Consider the following 16,363-nt stretch of genomic DNA (forward strand, 5'->3'; position numbering starts at 1 on the left):
CACCTTCACGACACGCATTCACCACCGCACGCGTTCGTCGACCATATAGCATACCGCCGTCGTCCTTTTCCTCTCCTCGCCGCCCCTCGCCCTTTTCCGTTCTCGGGCTCCCATCTCGGGAAGATCTCGACGCTCCGTCCATCGGCCCCTCCAGTCTTTGCTCTGCAGAGGCAGGCAGGCGTGGGCCAGACGCTTCACCGACGGACACGACGGGTACGAGTGCATGCTGTCTGGCGCCAACCCAAGACGTGCGATTCCCCGATTTTGCCGCTTGCTTGGCCAATTTGTCTCCGGCATCCGCGCTCTGTGTGCTTTGCCGGGACTCCACTCGCCCACTATCAATTCCGCCGCACCCTACCGAGCATTACGGAGCACGCCGCCGTCGTCGAAAAAGTTGATCGAATCTCTTTCTTTCTCGCCATTTTTCCATCGACGACCTCGCCCACCGGTTCATGGGCCGGACCATTGCACCGAACCATTGCACCGAAATCCCGCCCTCTCCCACGCCCGCCCGTTTCGAAGCCCCGGTGGCGACGAACCTGCCTGAGCCCTGCACCGACGAACCTGCCTGAGCCCTGCACCGACGATAGGTCCGCACGCCTGAGAGCGCACATCCTGTCCCGTCCGTCCTGTCCCGTCGCCGCGCCAAACCTCGGCACCGAGTCCTCGCGGCCGCCCCAGCACAGGCGCACGCGACCCCCAGCTCGGCGAACCGACGGCCGGAGGACGCCAGGCAGGGCCTCGCCGGCTGAGCACGCGCGTCCGAGTGCACGCCCGCAAGCGACACACCGGCGAGAATACTCGTCGGCGGCGCGATCCCCTCACTCACCCACCCCTGCCCTGCGTCGGCGCGTCGTGGTGCTTGCATTGGCCAGCAGCCTCTACCCTCTGCCCTCTGCCCTCTGCCCCCGGCACCGGCCCACCGCGGCGCATCTCGTTTTACGTACAGCCATTCCGCTCCGTTCGTTGATTGAGCCGAGATACCGGCCCTCCTCGTCGTCCTCGGCACACCCCCGCCGGCGCGCATCAGCCGACCCCTTCGACCCGTCCAGTCAGGCAGGCTGTCGTGTAACGCCCACAGAGCGTCGTCGCCCGTAAAAGGGAGCTCGCCCTCGGTGCCCGGTCGAGACCCTCGCCGTGCCGTCCCGTCGATCCGCGCCCGTCCGATTCTCCCGACCGTCGCTGAGCATGCCCGCTCAGGTCAACGGTTCCATGACGAGGAGCATCCCCATCCGCGTCGCCGACGACCAGTTCAACGGCTTCCGCCAGCAGCAGAAGCACTCCCGCTCCTCCTACCCCGAGGCGTCGCCCCTCTCGGGCTCGAGGAATAATTCCCTTACCTTTCGCCCACCCAAGCGGCTCATGTCGTCGCCGAACAAGACCATCGCCGTCATCAACGCCGCCGGCAGGCAGGCGGCCTCGCTCATACGCGTCGCCACGGCCGTCGGCTACCGCGTCCGCGCCCAGCTTCGGAATCTCGAGGGCGTCGTGGCGACGGAGGTGTCGACGAACCCCAACGTCACGGTCCTCGTCGGCGAGCTGTACACGCGGCACGAGCCGACGGAGGCGAACAAGGACGTGACCCAGAACGGCCCCATCTCGGGCGTCGGCGTCAACCACGAGCTCATCTCCAACCTCTTCGACGGCGCCCAGCTGGCCTTCATCAACACCACCTTTTACGGCGACGAGGTCCAGATCGGCATGGCCCTGGCCGACGCGGCCAAGAAGGCCGGCATCCAGCACTACATTTACTCGTCCATGCCCGACCACGCCGTCTACAACAAGGACTGGCCTTCGCTGCCGCTCTGGGCGGCCAAGCACAAGGTCGAGGACTACGTCCGCGGGCTCGGCCTCGCCGCCACCTTTGTCTACACGGGCATCTACAACAACAACTTCACCTCGCTCAAGTACCCGCTCTTCTGCATGGAGCTGCAGGACGACGGGTCCTTTGTCTGGAAGGCACCCTTCCACGAGGATGCCAAGCTCCCCTGGCTCGACGCCGAGCACGACGTCGGCCCCGCCATCATCCAGATCATCAAGGACGGCGTCTCCAAGTGGCGGGGCCAACGGATCGCGCTCGCCTACGAGTACCTCACGCCCAAGGAGGCGTGCGCCCTGTTCGCCCGCGGCGTCGAGCGTCCCGTGCACTACGTGCGGTGCCCCATCGAGATCAAGGTTCGCATCCCCGCGGGGTACCGCGAGCAGCTCGAGGCCTTGGAGACGCTGTTCAAGCCCGACGAGGCCGACGCGGAGAAGCAGCCGCCCTACTTTGGCGACGCGAAGCTCGAGGCGAGCTGCCCCGCCGAGGCCCTGCAGCTGTGGGAAGGTCCCCGCGGCATGGAGGAATACGCCCGAGAGATGTTCCCGCTCGAGGAGGAGGCGAACTGCCTGACTTGGATGCTCGACGACGTAGGTCACGGGGGTGACGAGTATGACGACGACGGAGCCGACGACGACGACGACAACGACGACAAGGTGGCCGCCACGGCGACGTACGTCGAGCAGTTGAGAATTCACGACGACGCCGACGAGTCCGACGACGACGAGGGACTCATCATGAAAGGCCCGAAGCGAGAGGAAGAGCAGTGGCTTGCCTAGTAGGCTCGACGCTGGCTGGAATTCATGCGAGGGCCTGGCATTTTGAATAGAATGATGTTTGAGCAAAGGGCGACGCTCGGCCTTGCGAGCCTGACGAAGCGAGGAAACCAGTATGTATTTTGTGCTCCGGCCCTTGTGCGTTCACGGACTTGGCGTTGGCAATGCCCTGGAGTCGGCGTCGGGTAGGAAAAGGGGGCACGGATTCGTTATTTTGAGCAGCTTCTTGGCCATTTGTAGCATGAGAAAAGGGAAAGGTTTTCCATGAAGAAGTTTGTGCATATCGGCAGTTCCCCCTCGTCGTTGATTTTGTGGAAACGTGCACGCCAAATATGTAGTACAAGCACCGGGCTCGCCGCACATGCAAAAGGGAGTACATGTGTTGTAGCAGTGGGTTAGGGGGCCTGCAACTGCATGCAATGAGCGAGGCGGGGACGTAGCAGACACTCTCGACGACTGGCACACCCGTCCATGGGACCCAGAAAGGTCTGCCGATGTAGTGGCCATGATGTGGAAGAGGCGCGAGGCAGCAGAGGGCGGAGGCAGGTTTCCAACAATGTTCATCCGCGAGGTTCAAGTGCCTCGTTGGTAGCCGATGCCCTGCCGACCCCTGGCCATAGGCTCTTGGCCGAACCGGGCACGGCGATGTTGCCTCAAAACTTGCCCTTGAGGAGGTTGGAAATCATCTCGCGGCCGGTGACGCGGGTGGTGGTCCATAGAGTCGGCAGATCGAGAGTGCTGGAGAGGCCATCGGCGAAGCCAAAGAAGAGCATGGGGGGGATCCAGCCACGGGCGTACTCGAGGGCGAAGCAGGCGTCGGGCATCTTGTACTGCTTCACGTCGCCCCGGCGGAGATGGTGGACGGTGCCTTGCGGGTAGACCTCGGGCGCGTATTCTCCCGGGACGTAGGCCAGCTGCGTGCCCGAGAGGATGTGGAAGTAGTCGTCTGCGGTGTGGCGGCCGGTGTGGCCCTCGGTGCCAACGGCCGTGCCTACGAATCGATCACGTCAGCGAGCTCGCTCGGGCGGTAAGGACGAGGAGAGCGGTTGCTGCTCACCAAATATGATGAGGTACTCGGTGATGCCTTTGGTTCGATCCCCTTCCGTTAGCACGACGGAACGACGAGAGACGACTTGTCAGCCGATGCAGGGGACCTCACTGGCGTGAATGATGTACATGGCACCCATGGCACCGCCGGCATTGTTGAACATCCACTCCTCGTGGACGTTGACGTGCGCCGGCGACCTCTCCTTGAGCTCGTCCACGATGTACCGAACAATGTCCTTGGTACTGTTCCCGTGCTGCGCGATGGCACGTTGGGACACGTCCCGCAGGTGGTCCAGCTCGAAGATGTAGAACCTGTCGAGATTCTGGTCGACGAGGAAGACGGCAGCCGAGAGCAGGGCGGTCATGACGGCCAGAACGGCCAGCAGGCCACCCATTCCAGGCGCTCGCTTCCGTTGCTGCTTCTGCGGCTTCTGCGGTTTGGCCATTGTCGTCGGGGGGGGGGGGGGGGGTTGGCTTGGAGCGGGAGAGGGAGGGAGAGCGTCACGGGCGAGGTCGAAGCGTTGACGAGCCAAGGACAGGGGGGTGCCCGAAATGAAAAGAGATGGATATGAAGGACGAGGTCAAGCTGGCTGCATGGCACAGGTTGTAGAACGGTGTACGTGGAAGAGTATTCGTCAGTACGGAGTAGATGTAAGTATGTCTATTGTTGACCCCAAATTCTGCCTCGGCTCACCGCTCACTGTTGGCGGCGGCACGGAAGACGATGATCCGCATGGGCCCATTTTGAGGCCGGAGTCAAATAAAGCCGAGCCCCGCCAGGCGACTCCCCTCTTCTGCCAGTTCCCCGAGACAAGCTTGGCAGCTGTCAAGGAATATTATGCACGAGGTACGGAGTACTTGTACACCCAAGTGCTGTGAATGCATGTACAGTAAGTACTTGCGGAGTACAAGTACGCAAGTACATTAAGTACTTACGGAGTACAAGTACTGCAAGTACAGTAAGTACTTACGGAGTACAAGTACTGCAAGTACAGTAAGCTCTTACGGAGTACAAGTACTGCAAATACAGTAAGTACTTACGGAGTAGTACTGCAAATACAGTAAGTACTTACGGAGTACAAGTACTGCAAGTACAGTAAGTACTTACGGAGTACAAGTACTGCAAGTACAGTAAGTACTTACGGAGTGCAAGTACTGTACATGGATGTAAGGAGCAAGTACAACTGCAGGTACTCCGTACCGTACATGCATGTGCGGAGTACAACTACCAGTTCTGTACATGCATGTACAAGTACGGAGCACATGCAGAGGACTCCGTATTACAGCACAGCTACAGGTAAACACACGGTGATATTCAAGCAAGTACTTGTACTTTGTGCTTGCGTACAAAGTACTTGCTTGGATTGCACATCAACACCAGCGAGTACAGGACCCCGTACATGCACATGTACTGTACTTGTGTAAGTAGTTGTATTACTTGCAGCAAGTATATGCTGTGGCCCTTTACTGCATCATATTCTGAGCTCTAGCACTCAATAGCTGTACTGCACAGTACTTGTACTTTCATGTGTTACTCTGTGCTGTACTCCGTTCTGGTGCACTGCACAACTAGGTACCTAGTATTTACTGCACAGGTACCTAGTACTTACTGTACATGTACTGTCGTTTGCTCCTCTACTGCGAGTACAACCAACGTACCTATGCAGAGATGCCAGTGTATTGCTTCGACGCGCAACGAGTGTACGCACCTCTCTACGCACAGCCAATTGCCCCCTCCGTCATCAACTCATTTGCCTCCTCCTCCATCCATGGACGGCTGCGTATGGTCGAGAGAGAGATTCGTACACATGCACGTCTTCTCCCTCCTTTCGTTCCCGTCGTACCCCTCCCTCGGGGCTGCTGCATCATCATCCCGGCACACCTCGCCTCCAACGCGGCTCCTTGTCCGTCCCCAAGATGGGTTTGCACCGCTTTTGATACAGCCTATTCCTACATCCGTTCGTTGGCACACGCTCACGGCCGCTTCGCCTCCCCGGACTCCCGGCTCAGTCCAAGTCCGAGTCCCCCATGACCTCGGTCTTGTCCGCGTCGTCGGCATCCTCCTCCCCATCCCCTTGTCCGTCCCCAAGATGGTTTGCACCGCTTTTGATACAGCCTATTCCTACATCCGTTCGTTGGCACACGCTCACGGCCGCTTCGCCTCCCCGGACTCCCGGCTCAGTCCAAGTCCGAGTCCCCCATGACCTCGGTCTTGTCCGCGTCGTCGGCATCCTCCTCCCCTTCCCCTTCCCCTTCCCCATTTCCCTCCCCATTCCGCTCTCCGTGTCGATTCCCGTCGCCGTTCCCGTCGCCGTCGCCCTCCCCCTCCCCTTGGTCGCCGTCCTCGTGGACGGTCACGGTCTGGTCGGCGTCGTCCGCCTCGGCCTCTCCCATGGCGACGTCGCCGTTGGGCTTGTTGGGCGTGTCGCCGGCCTTGGCCTCGTCGTCGAGCTTTCGCTTCTTCACCGGCGCGACGACGCCGAGCTTGTCTTCCCGGCCCCTCCAACGGGCCATGCGCCGCGTCGCCCGCCGCAGGGCCGCGGCGTACGAGCTGACCTCCTCGCCGTAGTCGTCCTCCTCGGCCTTTAGCAGGCAGAGGCCTCCGATGCCGGTTTCGCGAAACGTGGCCGCCGCCTTGTCGACGTTCGCGACGAGGTTGCGCGGGCCGTCCTCGTCGTCGCTGTCGTCAAAGGGATCGTCAGACGCCTGTATCCTCCGGTACGCGCGGAAGATGGCGCCTTCCTGCCGGCGTGCCTTGCGGCCCTTGTGGTGCTGTCGGCGGAGGCCGCGGTCCAGTATGTACTCGACCCGCTCGTTCCGGTTCCGCTCCACCGCGAGCTGGTGCGCCGTCGGGGGGCGGGGCTTCCGCGCGACGACGCCCTCGGACCCGTGGCGGGCGGGCGAGGAGCCCTCGAAGATCTGATACTTGAGCGGCAGGCCACGCCGGCTCGAGGCGCCGCCCCGACCGAGCGGCCGAGGCGGCGGCGTCGACCTCGTGCTGTCGACGTCCGACTCGTGCTTCGACGGTCGGATGCGCGGAAGGATGGCCGGGCCGTCGTCCGAGATGGGCGGCCGCAGCTTCTGCCGTTTGGTCTCCCGCTCGTTCAGGTAGGCCTGGTCGAGCTCCAGGATCTTGGCCCGCGTCTTCTGCTTCTCGCGCCCAAACTCGATCTCGTCGGCCGTGTCGACGTTCTCCAGCGCCATCTCCTCCTCCGTCATGAGCTCGAGGCGGGGGACGCCCTGGTTGGCCACGTCGAGCCCGTAGTCGACCCCGGCGCCGAACGGGTTCTCCTCGCAGCCCTCCTCGGTGAAGTCGGACTCGAGGTAGAACCACATGAGCCAGAGGAAGGCGCCGGCGCGGGAGGCGCTCGTGCAGTTCGTCTTCATGATGAGGTCGTGGAACTCTTGGTCTTCGGGAAAGTGCAGCTCGGCAATCTTCTGCGCGCCGTTGCACATGACGAAGATGAGATTCACCGGGTTCGTCCGAGGCGCGCTCTCGAGATGTTTAATCTTGTCCAGCGAACCCGGCTCCGGTCGATCCTCGGCACCGCCCTTGAGGATCGACTTGAGCCGGGGCGCGTCCTGCAGCTGCTTGTAGGCGTGGGGGTCCTGCTGCGCCTGCAGGGACGGGATGGCGTGGTAGGTCCGCAGCTGCGCCCGCATCTCGGGAAAGACTGGCTCGGCGTCAGTGGGGAGCCGTCTGGCTTCGGCGCGTCGACGGCGGAGGGAGGGGAGGGGGGACGGGGGGGGGGGGGCGGGAGACCGACAGTTGAGCGTCGTGTTCATGCGGCCGACGTTGACCAGCAGGCACACCATGGCCATGCCCTTGGCCGCCTCGCGGTCGCTCAGCAGCTTGTCGCGGAGCACCTTGCTCGTCTTGCTGCTCCGTGACATGGTGTCGATGTAGAGGTCGGCAAACGTCTGCTTGCCGAGTTCCGCGTCGTACGAGTTGGTAAAGACCTTCCTCTCGTCGTCGAAGACGGCCCGGAGAAAGTCGTACTGTATGTCCTCTCGCCAGAGAGGCTCGCCGTCTTCCTTTTTGAGATGCCGTATCTTGCCGACGAGGTGTGAGCCGTTGACGTCCTTGGCCTGCGATCCCTTTCCCTTGCCTCGAGCCGGCTTCTCCGACGTCGCCTCGGGCTCGTCGTCGGCGGCCATCTGGGTGTCGTCATCGTCCGCCGCGGTGCGGGAAACCAAGGACTTTCCATCGGCGGCGGCGGGAGAGCTGCGTGACTCGTCGTCCGACGCCGCCGCCTCGGACCTTGGTGATGCCGTCATGGCGTCGTGAGCCTCGGGGCTTTGCATTTGCCGCGGGAGGGAGGGCGAGCAGGGATGCCGACGATCAGCAGCCGCGCATGCGTCTGCCGACTCGATGAGCAAGCGACGTTGACCTTCAAATGCCTCGCACGAGGGAGATGACCTCGAGCAGCAGCGTCGTCGAAATGTGCCGATGGATGTAGGGAGTGGAAGGGCAGAAAGGATGAGCGGACGATTCCTGGTCGTAAAAAAGGACAGCCCAGCCAGCAATGGCGTTTGAGTCGCGTGCTTTCACAGCTTGCCGAATAGATGGGCCGAAGGAGTGCTGGGATTAAGGAGTGCTGGGAGTACGGAGTGCTCTGCGTAGGTACATCAAGGTACTAAATCACCTACAAGTAATACCTACACCGTAGCACTCGATGGCTGTGTACAGGCTACCACCGAAGTTGCTATAGGTACCTAGTACCTACTACCTAGGTACCTAGTAGGTAATGTATGTACCTAGTAGGCTCGATCCTCACTGTAGTACGGAGTAGTGAACATGTATTACCAGTTTACCTGGTGTTTTGGAACAGTGCAGCACTTGTACCTACCTGCAGTAGGAGTATGTACCGAGTGCTAGGGGTAGTGGTATTAGTTGGTGCCGACCCCTGGTATTAGTTGGTACCGACACCTGGTATTGGTTGGCACCGACACCTGGTACAGTGGGGTGGCAGAAATGTCGATTCAATTTGTAGGAGTAGCGCTACCAAAACTGCATCGTCACTTTTGTCAAGTGACTGTATTAGTTGGTACCGACACCTACGGATACTTACCTGTACATTTCTCACTATTACAAGGTACGAATGCGAGTGCCAACTAGTAGTACTTGTAGGTACAGCGCAGTAATTACCTCGTACTTACTGCACCTACTAACCTTGAGGCTCCGGCAACCACAAAGCCAAAGTGGCCGCTAATAGAGTCTCGCTACAGCGACTCTGTGCAGCGGATCAATGGCGAGTACCAAGAATTACAGTGGCAACCTAGCGAGGGCTAGTGGAGGTCGTACAGTGGACCGCAGTAGCACGCTGCCATGCACAGCACCTACAGTGTTTGGTCCGTGCCAAGCTTGGCAGGCGGTGCCCCCCGTCCCAGCGGTCCCTTAGGCTACCTGGGTTCGCATCATCTTTTAATTGCCTTTGTTGCTTCTTCTCCGCGTCAAACGTCAACAAACCAACAAACGATCCGTTCCTTTCGAGCCGTCACCAGCTCGACGGGCCGCATGGCCAGGGATCGACACCTACTAACCCGCAGCAAGACGAATAGATAAGGTTCTAAATTATTACTTGACGCACCCCTTTCGGGTGGGAGTTCAGGTGAGGCTCCTCCGCCGTCCACGGCACGCACGACACCATGGCACGGTGTGACCGTCCAAGGCGGCTTCGACAGAGGTTGCTGACCCCGTCGCAGAGTTCGTCCTCGCCTTTTTTTCCTTCTCTCGTCCCGACACGCCGGACCATCCGGCGACGGTACGATTCCCCGACATGCCTACCACGGCGGCGGCAACGCCAATCAAGGCGGCGCCGGTTTCCGAGAGCCCTGGCACCTGGAGACATCCCCGGCTCAACGAAATCACGAGGCGGCGAAACGTGTCCATCTTTTCGGAAAAGAACATTCGGCGGATAGGCTACAATCTCTTCGCCCTGCTGGCCCTGTGGTCCCTTCAGCTCATCGTCAGGCTCTGCGTGAGCCCCCAAATGTAGGACGGACAAGACTGCCCTCCCCCGAACGGGCGGCTGCTGACAGGAGCCGACAGCGTACCGGCGACGGTTCGCACATACGTCGGCTGGGCATGGATCGCCATCCAGCTGGTTCCCGTGGCGCAGATATCCATGGCGTGCCTTCCTCTCTTCCGCACGCCCGACGACCTCTCCGACATTCCTTTGACCGTGGCGCAACGAATGCTCCTCGGCCTGCCTCCCTCCTCCGCCCCGCCCACGCCCGACGCAAGGTTCAGCACGCCGCCTCGATACTCGCGCACGCCGTCCATTGCCGGCTCGGTTGGCAGCCGGGCAAGCTACGCCAGCTCTCCCCTGTCCGGACGGGGGAGCCCTGCGTTCCAAGCCTCCGCCGGCGGCTCTCCTTCGCCCTACTCCGCCTCGGGCGGTCCTTTGCTGCAGAAGAGCACCAACGGAGCGATGAACGGGCACAAGTCGCCCTTCAGTCCCGCGAGCCCTTTCGGAGCGCCGTCGTCGGCCTCGCTGTTCTCCGATTCCGCCTCGCCGGGCTCCCCCAGCCCTTCGGCGGGAAAGCGGACGAGCGTCGGACTGAATAGCAAGTGGCTCTACGAGAAGGGAAGACGGTCGTCGGGAGGTGGATGGCTTCACTAGCAACTCGAGCTGCATTCTGGCCGAAAGCCGGGATGGAGCGACGATGACGGGTTCCAGCATCGGGTGCATGGGAGCGACGCTAGACATGTGGCTCGGAGTGACGAAGCGCAAGCGACTTGGTACCATGGCATACGGAGTATAGGTAGCTGGAATGAGTGTCATGTCGTATCATGGTTGTCCCCATCACATCGTAGCAGTGGCGACGTGACCTCCGTTCTGCTGCCAGCGCCGCTCGAGGCCCGTCGTCTCCTTGCCGTGCGGCACGTACTGTAACTTGCAGCGCACACGGGTGTCTTTTCAAGCTGCCGCGTCGATAAAAAACAACAGCGACGAAATAAATACAACGAGGCGATCAGGATGAGTTGAGTTGAAAGATCAAGTAAAATAGAAGCATAAAGGAAATAGAAGCATAAAGGAAATAGAAGCATAAAGGAAATAGAAGCATAAAGGTACCGTCGACAAAAAGAGAATGTCCACATGCGCGAACCGGGACTCGAACCCGGGTCACATGCTTGGGAAGCATGTATGCTAACCGCTACACTATTCGCGCGTTGGTGGAGAATGTCACTTTATTTAGGCCCATATGGCGGTCAAAATAAGCCAACGTCTCCAGCAAGACCAGAAGGAGAATATCTCTAGTTGTACGACTGACTACTCCATAAGGGTAGATGTATTTGTGAACAAAGAGGGGAGGTGGTTGGCAAGTAGACTACCCAAATAGGATTCTATCCTATTGTTACTGCTGCTACTAGTAGTAACCACCAGCAGTACTGCTGCTAGCCAACATACTATACTATACTGCAAGTATAGGTAAGTATATCGAGTTGACTATCAGTACTCAACATACTATTACTATTTCTCTTTACCAAGCGACTGGCGGCAGTACTACTGCTGTACGACCTGTACAAGTAGTAATTATTCAGTCGACTACTTGGGCCAATTAATCGGACCACCAAATGACATTCTCTCAACTGCTACTAGCCGTTGCCAGTTGGCAGTACTACTGCTAACAATTTCAACTATAGTACGGAGTACAGGGTCTTGCAACTTGCGTGCAAGAAGTGGGGGTAGTGGAAGTATATCGTACGGACCAGAGAATCAATCACGCTGTTAGTAACTGTTACGGAGTCGCTAGGCGACTGCTCTAGAACTCTCAATGATATTTATTAAAAGACTTGAAGAAGGGAAAACTACTTGACAGTTAGGGCTTCTAGTTTATGTGCGTTCCTCTGGTGGGTCCGTTGGTCCCTCCATCTTGTATCACATATCGGGCTAAAGAGTTGACTAATAGTATACAACATACTATTTCTCCGAACTACAACTCGGAGCGACTGGCGGCAGTACTACTACTCTTAAAATAAAAGGGGAATACCTCTTAAAATAAAGAGGTAAAAAAGGAAGGGTGCGCAGTGGAAGTTCAGTTGCACGGACTATCCAAAATGGATATCAATCAAGGCTGTTAGTAACATCAGGAAGTGCACCAGTTAGTAACTGGGCAAGGAATACAGATTTAAACAAGTCAAATAGTAGTGCCAAGATGCGATTCAAAAAGAAAGACTGGTGTATTTCTTGTGCTTGTTTTTATGATTGCTGTCATGCTTATTATGCTTCCTTCCTATCTAAGAGTGTAGGAAAGGTAGGACCATTTTATACCTGAGAGGTAGTACCTCAATCAGTGCAATGTGCACGTGTTGGAATTCTGTCTGATTCCACACAATGCATCTCCGAACAATCTGCCTGCACGCAATGCAGCTCCAAATACTCTGGTTGAGTCATACTACAAGTTGCATAGTTAGTATATGCCATTGGTAGACTTAGTTGGTATTAGTGTTCGGTCGTAACGGTACAGCAGTAGTACTGCGGTTGTCAAGTGGGCCAGTAGTAGTACTACTAGCAAGCAACTGCTAGTTGCAGTTGGGTGGGTCCTAGCGCGCAACAGTAGTACTGTTGGCGGGCAACTACTAGTAGTAGTTGGAAGAGCGTTAATTAACGGTCCGATCAATGATCTTACTTGGTCGACCAAGTACTACTTACACAAGACGCGCAACAGTAGTAAATTGGCTAGGCAGTAGTACTACTATTAGTCGGAGCGAGGAGAATTTGTATAGTAATTACAATTCGTTAACTCGATATACTACTTGTACGTGCAGTACAGTGGTAGTATATTGGCGAGCAGTAGTACTGCTGCCAGGTGTTTAACAACTACCGACCAACTTACTACTACAATACGACTTGTATACGTAGTAGCCAGTCGACTACTGGAGCCAATTGATCGGAACGACAATTGCCGCTCTCCCAATTACTATTAGCTCTTGCCAGTCCACAGTACTACTATGGGTCATCCAATCATTGTAATAGAAGTAGCCATCCAACCACTATGTAACGGAAACAGCCAACTATTGTATGACTGAAACAGCCATCCAACTGGATAATGGATCCATCCACCAAGCCATGGTACAATAGAACCTCCGATCAAGCCGTTGAGCAATGGAAACGGCAATCTGTCTAGATCTACAAGGTATTACTCTGTAGACATAAATAGCCGCTCTTTTCCTGTACTGTAGCTAGAAGAAATAATCGCATTCGTTTGTATAATTTGGTACTACCAAGTGTGCACTCTTGCCCAGTTACTAACTGGCACCCCTTTTTTGCCGTTACCAACTGTCGCACTATACGTTGCTTTATTGCATAGGAGCATACGTCTCAACAAATGAAATAGCCTTGATTTCTACAAAAGAGATTGCGGCCATAGTGGCCTTTTCTAATAAGCGTTTTCCTCACTGTAGGCCTGCTTGGACACAGTGTTCTCTGGCAAGAAGCTTTCCGCCTCTTGTAGGGTTGCGAGAAGCTTTGCGCCTCTTATGGGGTTGCTCGGACTTAACCTATTCCGAGCCCCGATGCAACTAATCGTATGATTAGTGTAACACCAACTGTGTGATTGACTCCCTAGTCCGTACGATATACCTCCACTACCCCCTCCTCTTGCGCACTCAAATTGCAAGAGCTATAACATTGGTCCATGCATAATTACAAGGCCAGCGGGGTACTTCCTCATAAGTATAAATAGTCCTGCTTCTCCCGTACAGTTCTTGGTAAAATAATCGCATTTACCCCACCTTCTTGCACGCAAATTCCAAGAAACCTGCGCAACTAAACAATACTGTTGTAACAATGCCAGAATGCCATGAAAAAATCGAGCCCGCTCAAGCAGCTGCTACTGAAGAGCCCGACTTTAGCAATGCCGAGGAGCTTTTCGAAAGGTTCCCATTCCCAGAATACGCCAAACTTCAAGGTCCCCAGAATTTCGAGTTATGGAAGCTCACGCTATCCACCCATCTTGAAGCCATCAACCTGGGTAGCTTTCTGGAAGATCCCTCCATTGCAGCCAACCTCTTGGATAACCACCAAGCTATACTACATAAGCTACTATGGGATAGCTGTACCCAAGTTCCTCAGGCATCTATTGCGTCGATCAAAAATCCAACAGATGCCTATACATTGCTGGAAAAGCGATACTTCTCAAGTCCGGAATTTCAACGCCGCATTCTCTACAGTTCCTACCACAAATTGACATTCAAAGGGTACCAAGGAACACTTGAAAATTTCAACGCAGAATTCGACTGCTATCTTGCTAGGTTGCAACTAGCTGGAGTAAAAATCGACCCAATAGATCAGGCCAGCCAGTATCTCACAGCTGTTGGTCCTGTTTTTACCCAATGGGCCGGATTTATACGCATTTTTACTCAAAGCATCCAGGCCTTGGGGCTCGGATCGAAATCCCTCGACCTACATTACCTCATGGCCAGCCTACTGAGAGAATGCCGAATTCCCGGTACCTCTGCTGCTAAAGCATACAACCGTAGGAGGTCTCAACCACCCAAGAAACAAGGCAACAGCAACACTAGGTCTACTAGATCTGGTCGACCTAGTCGACCCGGCCAATCTAGCCAACCTGTACTATCCCATCATTACTGCTACTAGTAGTAACGACTGCCAGTACTAATACTAGTCAATATACTATACTATACTACAAGTATAAGTATATCGAGTTATCCAATAGTATATATACAATATACTGTTTCTCCCTCATACGACTTGGAGTGACTGGCGGTAGTACTACTGCCAGCCAATCTACTACTGTTATACGACCTGTACGAGTAGTATCCAGTCGACCACTTGAGCTAATTAACTTAACAATTGCCATTCTCTTAACCGCTACTAGCCGTTGCCAGCCAGCAGTACTACTGCTAGTAATTCCAACTATAATACAGGGACAACCAAACAGGTGACTGATGGAACGATTGAACAGGCAATCTACCCATGGTACGATTGAACAGTCGACCTACTGTATGATACGATCGAACGGGCCATCTACTGTGTGGTACGATGGACTAGCTATCTGATCCGACAAGGCTCGTATACGCGCATGTTACCACGGAACGGGAGGGAACGGGAGGAACGGGAGGAACGGGAGGAACGGGAGGGAACGGGAGGGAACGGGAGGGAACCGGAGGGAATGGGAGGGAATGGGACGGAACGGGAGGGAACGGGAGTGTTTGGAAGAGGTTGGTTTACCATGCCTTGCTCCAGAAGGAGAGCGTTAGGTCCATTGGACGCCTAGGCTAGACACCTCAGCGCGGCGAACGAATCGGACTCGAACATGCCGCAGTTTGAACTGCTGGACCACTTGTCCTGAATTGTTCTTCATCCTGCGAGTCCGTCGGCAATGAAAAGCTCATCGTTGGTGCCTCGCTTCAAGACAAAATGGAATGCGTTGCTGTTTTCAGCGGCGCTTTGGTTGAGCTGCCGGTACTCGCTTGGCTAGAGGTGCTACCGCCGCTGCCCGTTTTATTCCCGCTCTCGGAGATGTTTGAGCCGCTGTCGTCTAAAGGACGGTTCATCGTCTCGATAGGAGGCTTCTTCTCCGTAGAAGCATCTCCGTCAGGGGTGACTTCCTGATCTTTGGGCCGGTAGACCAGTCGGGCATCCGGCGGGTCGTTCGTGTCCACGACAAGAAGCTCTTCCTCTCCCCGGCCGAGGACCCCGTAGACACGAACCTCGCCGCTTTTTATGCCAAGAACCGCACTGGTTCCGGCGTAGACGGCTTCGGCTTCCGTGCCGCAACGGTTCGCGAAGACGACGATGATCTCCTCGTCCCCATCGGATCGAATGATGGGTTCGATTCTGGAAAGCCAATACGCCAACGTCTCCATGTCGGGTTCTCGTGGCGTGAGGCTAAACTGCGAGCCGTCTTCCCTCGTCATCCATGCCATGGTGAGGATGACGAGATTAGCATCCATTTCCAGCGCGTGAAAGGCAAACTCAAAGGTATCCCAAGGAGCCTGGAACTTGTAAGGGCTTTTGCATCATGTTACCGCAGGTCCGGCGAGATGAGAAGGGGAGGTGGCCATACTTGAGATCCATGCAGATGCCGATGGCTGTGTGGCCTAGGCCGACCAAGAAGCCTCTGTAAAATCCTTCCGGGTTCTCAAAGGCCCACGTTTCGTCCGTCATGTACAGATGGGACTTTCGGTAGTTTGCCACAGCTTCGCCGTCCTTGTTCATGACGATGGCCGAGTTGTAATACTCGGGTCCGGTGGGCCATTTCAACTCTGGATCGACCTTTTCCGGGTATCCAACGAGGACTGTGCAGTCGTACTTGAGGGCGACGGTGCGTGCCCAGAGTGAGCTGATGCCGGACTCTGAATGTTCGAGAAAGGGCTCAATCTCCCTCAAGGACTTGAAGTTGTAACCTTGACGAGCATAAGCAGGCCATTCCCTCGCGTCCGCTCGCTCCTCGCTCTCGGACACGGATAGTCTCACCGGAGAAGGCCAGCTCGGGAAGGACGAGGAGGTCAAGGTCCTCGGGCTCGACCCGATTCAGGACAGCATCCGCATCACTCAGGTTGTTGTTGACATCTCCGACCCGGGGTGCGAACTGAAGGCAGCCGATCCTCATGCTGGGCACATCCGGGCGTTGGCGGTTGCTGCGTGAGCGGACCGATGGAGAGGAAAGGAGACGGACACGGGAATGGCGGCGATGTTCGGGAATCGAGGCAAAATTCTCGACGATGACGCAAAGAAGGGCGCAAACC

At 56.5% G+C, this 16,363-nt stretch overlaps 6 protein-coding genes and 1 non-coding gene across 7 annotated transcripts; 3 read left to right on the forward strand and 4 right to left on the reverse strand.

Moving 5' to 3' along the window:
• Positions 1–1,188: 1,188 nt before the first annotated feature.
• DCS_05728 (nitrogen metabolite repression--responsible protein) lies at positions 1,189–2,598 on the forward strand (the record flags this gene model as incomplete). Its single annotated transcript, XM_040803030.1, has 1 exon — positions 1,189–2,598. The coding sequence occupies one exon, from the start codon at positions 1,189–1,191 to the stop codon at positions 2,596–2,598; it is 1,410 nt and encodes a 469-aa protein (XP_040658063.1).
• Positions 2,599–3,248: 650 nt separating this feature from the next.
• On the reverse strand, positions 3,249–4,088 carry DCS_05729 (erg2 C-8 sterol isomerase; the record flags this gene model as incomplete). The annotated part of the gene is made up of 2 exons (XM_040803031.1): positions 3,249–3,586; positions 3,755–4,088. 2 exons carry the CDS (start codon positions 4,086–4,088, stop codon positions 3,249–3,251), a joined length of 672 nt encoding a protein of 223 aa, XP_040658064.1.
• A 1,732-nt stretch (positions 4,089–5,820) lies between these two features.
• On the reverse strand, positions 5,821–7,920 carry DCS_05730 (uncharacterized protein; the record flags this gene model as incomplete). The annotated part of the gene is made up of 1 exon (XM_040803032.1): positions 5,821–7,920. The coding sequence occupies one exon, from the start codon at positions 7,918–7,920 to the stop codon at positions 5,821–5,823; it is 2,100 nt and encodes a 699-aa protein (XP_040658065.1).
• Positions 7,921–9,422: 1,502 nt separating this feature from the next.
• DCS_05731 (uncharacterized protein) lies at positions 9,423–10,268 on the forward strand (the record flags this gene model as incomplete). Its single annotated transcript, XM_040803033.1, has 2 exons — positions 9,423–9,637; positions 9,695–10,268. The coding sequence occupies 2 exons, from the start codon at positions 9,423–9,425 to the stop codon at positions 10,266–10,268; spliced, it is 789 nt and encodes a 262-aa protein (XP_040658066.1).
• A 478-nt stretch (positions 10,269–10,746) lies between these two features.
• On the reverse strand, positions 10,747–10,818 carry DCS_t59. The gene has a single exon. It is a non-coding gene; the product is annotated as a tRNA-Gly (tRNA).
• A 2,621-nt stretch (positions 10,819–13,439) lies between these two features.
• DCS_05732 (uncharacterized protein) lies at positions 13,440–14,249 on the forward strand (the record flags this gene model as incomplete). The annotated part of the gene is made up of 1 exon (XM_040803034.1): positions 13,440–14,249. One exon carries the CDS (start codon positions 13,440–13,442, stop codon positions 14,247–14,249), a length of 810 nt encoding a protein of 269 aa, XP_040658067.1.
• A 773-nt stretch (positions 14,250–15,022) lies between these two features.
• Positions 15,023–16,227, reverse strand: DCS_05733 (uncharacterized protein; the record flags this gene model as incomplete). Its single annotated transcript, XM_040803035.1, has 3 exons — positions 15,023–15,626; positions 15,682–16,021; positions 16,092–16,227. 3 exons carry the CDS (start codon positions 16,225–16,227, stop codon positions 15,023–15,025), a joined length of 1,080 nt encoding a protein of 359 aa, XP_040658068.1.
• Between the last annotated feature and the right edge of the window lie 136 nt (positions 16,228–16,363).

This window comes from Drechmeria coniospora, chromosome 02 (assembly GCF_001625195.1).
Source record: "Drechmeria coniospora strain ARSEF 6962 chromosome 02, whole genome shotgun sequence".
NCBI classification, from domain to species: Eukaryota; Fungi; Ascomycota; class Sordariomycetes; order Hypocreales; family Ophiocordycipitaceae; genus Drechmeria; species Drechmeria coniospora.